This window comes from Triticum aestivum, chromosome 5B (assembly GCF_018294505.1).
Source record: "Triticum aestivum cultivar Chinese Spring chromosome 5B, IWGSC CS RefSeq v2.1, whole genome shotgun sequence".
Lineage (NCBI taxonomy): Eukaryota > Viridiplantae > Streptophyta > Magnoliopsida > Poales > Poaceae > Triticum > Triticum aestivum.
Window position 1 is genome coordinate 327,324,116 of NC_057807.1, and position 4,860 is coordinate 327,328,975.

Below are 4,860 nucleotides of genomic sequence, written 5' to 3' on the forward strand. Positions count from 1 at the left end.
TTTTAGAAATTTGATTTGGTCCAATTTTGCAACAAATATATGGTAGGTTCTTCACAAAAAAACCTCATTTTTGGGCACTAAAAATTGGAAAATTGATTTTTTGTCCAAAGAAAATAAAAAAACCTTAGGAAACATTGTTCGTCATTGCAAGATGCACCCTTGTGTACTATATGAGATCATTTGAACAAACTATGCCATGATTTTTCCATGCCCGTTTCAAAATGCGGTCAAAACGACAGGCATGACCGTTCCTAGCTAGTGGTTGAATCTTGAAAAAAAATTGGTGTTTCTCTGATTAAACAGATACTTATGTACCTAGAAATGATTTTTGGAAAAATAAATAGCAAACTATAAGGCATCTGCAGTTCAAATTTGACCTGCTTCCAGCTGAATCGACGGAAATTTATCTTTTTCATGAGAGGTGGATCAAATCTTTTAACACCCAACCATCTGTTCAATTGTGCATCAAGCATGGCCTGGTATATTAGAAAAATGATTTGGGTCCAATTTTACAACAAATATATGGTAGTTCCCACAAAAAAACTCATTTTGGGCACTCGAGAAATAGAAAATGAAATTTCCGTCCAAAGAAATTGAAAACTTCCTTAGGCAACATTGTTTGCCATTCCATGATGCACCCTTGTGCACAATATGAGATCATTTGAAGAAACTATGTCATGAATGTGGCCATAAGATTGATCATTTGGCTTGAATGACATTAATCTTCACACATAATAGCTCGTTTCTGAGAATACTTTTTTAAAATAATTGCCATATTGCAAGTTTATTATTTTCCCTGGTAACTTGGTCTCATATAATGACACAATGTGAGTTTTCCAATCTTTTGATTTTTTTTTGAATTTTTCATGGCCGTTTCAAAATGCGGTCAAAATGACGGGAATGACCGTTCCTAACTAGTTGTTGAATCTTGGACTTTTTTGGGTGTTTCCATAACTAAATAGATACTTATGTGCCTAGAAATGATTTTTGGAAAAAATAAATAGCAAACTATATGGCAGCTGCAGTTCAAATTTGCCCCCTTCCAACTGAATCAACGGAATTTTGTGTTTTTCACGAGAGGTGGATCAAATATTTTGACACCCAACCATCTGGTCAATTGTGCATCACATATGGCCTGGTATATTACAAAATTTAATTGGTCCAATTTTGCAACAGATATATGGTAGTTCCTTCACAAAAAAACTCATTTTGGGCACTCGAAAAAGAGAAAATGAAATGTCCTTCCAAAGAAATTGAAAACTTTCTTAGGCAACATTGTTTGCCATGATGCACCCTTGTGCATAATATGAGATCATTTGAAGAAACTATACCATGAATGCGGCCATATGATTGACCGTTTGGCTTGAAAGCCATTAATCTTCACACATGATATCTCGTTTCTGAGAACACTTTTTTTAAAAGAATTGCTGTATTACAAGTTTATTATTTTTCGTAGTAACTTGGTCACATATAATGACACAATGCAAAGATTTTCCAATTTTTTTTAATTTTTATGCCCGTTTCAAAATGCGGTGAAAACGGCGGGAATGACCGTTCCTAGCTAGTTGTTGAACTTGGAAAACTTTTGGAGTTTCTCTGAAGATATAGATACTTATGTACCTGGAAATTATGTTTGAGGAAAATAAAGAGCAAACTATGAGGCAGCTGTAGTTCAAATTTGACCCGGTTCCAGCTGAATCAACAGAATTTTGTCTTTTTCACGAGAGGTGGATCAAAAACATTTTACCCCCAACCATTTTGTCAATTGTACATTAAATATGGCATAATATTTTCTAAAAATGATGTGCTACAATTTTGAATATATAGTAGGTCCTTCACAAAAACCTCATTTTGGGCACTCGGAAAATGGAAAATGATTTTTGTGAGCAATGCAAATAAAGACCACAAAATCATCATTGTGTGAAATCCTAAGATACACATATGTGCACAATATTGGGTCATGTAAACATACAACATGAGGTTATTGCGTTTAGTGTTTACCCGAAATAAGAGGGTAAAAAATATAAAAGAAACAAAAAAACAATTACATAAGCTGGATTCTGATTCGTGGAACCGTTTGTGACACGGATCGATGACATGGCAGACATCCTACCATCCATTGCTAGCAATCCCACGTCCATCCATCCATCCATGTGAAGAAAAGGAGAAAAAACCCTCTGCACCAAACCCTACCTCTCTCTCTCACCTCTCTTCCCTTCCTTCCTTCTGCCCGCCGCCTCCCTCTCCTCACCAAATCTAGATCGACGCCGCCACCCCTCGACCCGGCCTCTCCCTCACCCCTCTCTTCCCGTCTCCGGTGGCAGTGCCCTCCTTCCCTCGCGTTGCACCCGAACCTCGCTCCCGCTCCCAGGTCTTCTTCCTCCTCCGCCGCAGCTAGGGTTGCGTCTCCTTGATCCCCAATCCCCGAAGCTCAGATCCAGCAGCAGCAGTAGCGATGGCGGCCGCGGGAGACCCTCTCCAAGGTTAAGCACGTCCCGGCCAAGCCTGCCGGCCGCCCTCACGGGTGCCGCGGCGACGACGGCGGCCTCGTCATCCTCGAAGGCTGCGGCGCCCCTCATGGCCGACCGGGCACCCGCGCCGCTTATATGGGACAAGGTGGTGCACGAGCACTAGGGGTCCCTCGCCACCACTGCAGCATTCGGACCGAATCGGACCAGGGTCCCTCCCCCTCCGCCCATGACGCGTTGTCGAAGATGGCGTCCCCGAAGCGGCTCATGTACTCCTCCGTGGGCGGGGGCGGAGCGAGGCGTGGCTCCGGCGCGCTGCCACCGATGGTGGTCCTCGTCTTCCTCTTCATCGTCGCGCCGTCGACCTTCTTCGTCGTGCGCAGCGGCAGCAATGTCCACGTCACGTTTGGTTTGACCCGCCTCACTCCCTAGACCACTTTTGTTAGAGGAACCACTTCAGTATTTCGTACGAGGCGCCACCGATTCTTAATTTGGTGTCCCATAGCATCTAGGTTGGTCCATCCGCGCTTGGATTCGCCTGGGCCGCGAGTTTGATGCGCTTCTGCGGGTTTGATTTGGCGAGGGTACCGCAAGAGTGGAGTCCACCGTGTAGATTTGATTTGGGTGGTTCAGGATCATTGCTTATTATTTCCTTCGATTGGCAGGCCCAGATTCACCGTTGCTGCCAGCGCGTACCACAACCTCGCGCTGGATGGATCGTGCTCTAAGCCTCTATTTGGTCCGCTTCTTATGCTACTTGTCTTCATGCTAGTAAAAGCGAAGCTAGACATTGTTGTACAACAATTTGGGTTGGGAAAATACTGTCTGAAGTACTTGCAGCATTCTGAATTTCTGATGTCTGTGCGGCTTGTGGAGGGTGGTAGATGCACTAGCCTAAAAAGAAAACTGGAATTGATCTTACAAGTGGCTCAAAACGTGAGACTGCCTGATTCCATTTTAGGGTTGTCACTAACCTGGTAGTTTTATTTGGTATGCAGTATGTAAGTTAAAATGATGCCGAGGGTTCAAGCCATGTGTGATTTCTCTTGACATAGGTGCTCCTCCCATGTTATGTCTCTCTGTTGAATAGATAGGTTCAATTTTCTTTTGTTCTATTTCTAGTTTGAGCATAAGCAGGTTCTAGTAGTGTCTATGCATGTGGCTCATGAGTTGGAATATCTAATCTAATTAGGGACTGTAGACCTGCTGTGTCATGTGCAAACTTGCTTGCATTCAATTCAGAATTTCTGAATTCTTTGATGTTTGCTTTCACTCAATGATTGCGGTAGTCAAATTAGATGTCTCCTCTGCTGCAATTCACTCGTCTCCCTATCATGGTTTGTCTTGAATTTTGGTAGTGTGACAAACACATTACTAAATTCTAGTTTTTTGGTGCTAATTCTAGTTACTTTATATGAAGCAAAAGTTATCTTGCGGCCATCTAATATGCAATTCTAATAATATTTCATATCCTATTTTTTTTAAGTTGTATATGTCATTCGTGCATTAATTCCTTTTTTTATGTACCAGCTCCCTGATCATGTTTTTTGTTTTTTGGGTTGCTATCTTAGGAGAGAACCTAGTGTCCTATATGGGGAAGCAAAGAAGCATCACACAACTCCGACATACAACTTCCGATGAAGGCGCAACGACACACCATGCCGCTCCTTTGGAAGGTTGGCTCCTGGACCGTAAATTTCTCTCAATTTGTGCTCTGCTTGATACCACCTCTTTGTATTATTGCTGCATTGATGCTGAACAATATGCTCTCAATCTGTTGTTATATTCTCACCAAATGCATGGCTTGGTACTTATCATTTGCGCTTTTAAAAATATATCTTAGTTTTGCTATTAAGCGATTGTTATATGCATGGTTTCTTATTAGATCTCAACTTTAGCAGCTATTTTTCATCGTTAGGAGAATGTTATATGCACGGCTTCACTTGATTTCCTAACTTTTTTGAATTATAACCTGCAGATGTTGGCCTTCATTCGTCAAAAGTTGGTGTACAAGAGCTCCAGGAGAAGAATCCTAAAGAAAACCAGCACCCAACTATGTGTTTTAGCTCCCTGGAGCTGGCCATGTTAATATTAGGTGTATTTTATAGTTGAATACTGATTTGTACTGCCATGAAATTAAAGTACTTCGTTTGGCTGTCGTTTGAAATTGTATGTGTTATTGGCTCTGTTTGAATCAAGTTATTGGTTATTGCACAAATAGTGAACTGACGTGCGACACCTAAACAACACCCTTGGGCCCCATTTCACTAGTGAGTCCTTTAAAATGGGAAACAAACAAAATTAAAACCGACAAGTGGGACCTAGTTGGATGATCTGACTAGTGGGACCTGGTCTAAAATGGAATGTAAAAAGGCCAAGGCCCAAACAATAA

The 4,860-nt window shown here is 41.8% G+C and overlaps 1 protein-coding gene across 3 annotated transcripts; it reads left to right on the forward strand.

Moving 5' to 3' along the window:
• The first annotated feature begins 2,166 nt into the window (after positions 1-2,166).
• LOC123111674 (uncharacterized) lies at positions 2,167-4,654 on the forward strand. 3 transcript variants are annotated; one of them, XR_006454624.1, is made up of 4 exons: positions 2,169-2,877; positions 3,134-3,207; positions 3,467-4,144; positions 4,447-4,654. XR_006454624.1 is itself a non-coding variant. In XM_044532512.1 (3 exons), the coding sequence occupies exons 1-3, from the start codon at positions 2,607-2,609 to the stop codon at positions 4,578-4,580; spliced, it is 510 nt and encodes a 169-aa protein (XP_044388447.1). In that variant the 5' UTR covers positions 2,175-2,606; the 3' UTR covers positions 4,581-4,654. The 3 variants fall into 3 exon arrangements, 1 of the variants encoding a protein (XP_044388447.1); XR_006454623.1 differs by having other exon boundaries at positions 2,167-3,207; XM_044532512.1 differs by lacking the exon at positions 3,134-3,207 and having other exon boundaries at positions 2,175-2,877; positions 4,040-4,144.
• The last annotated feature ends 206 nt before the right edge of the window (positions 4,655-4,860 follow it).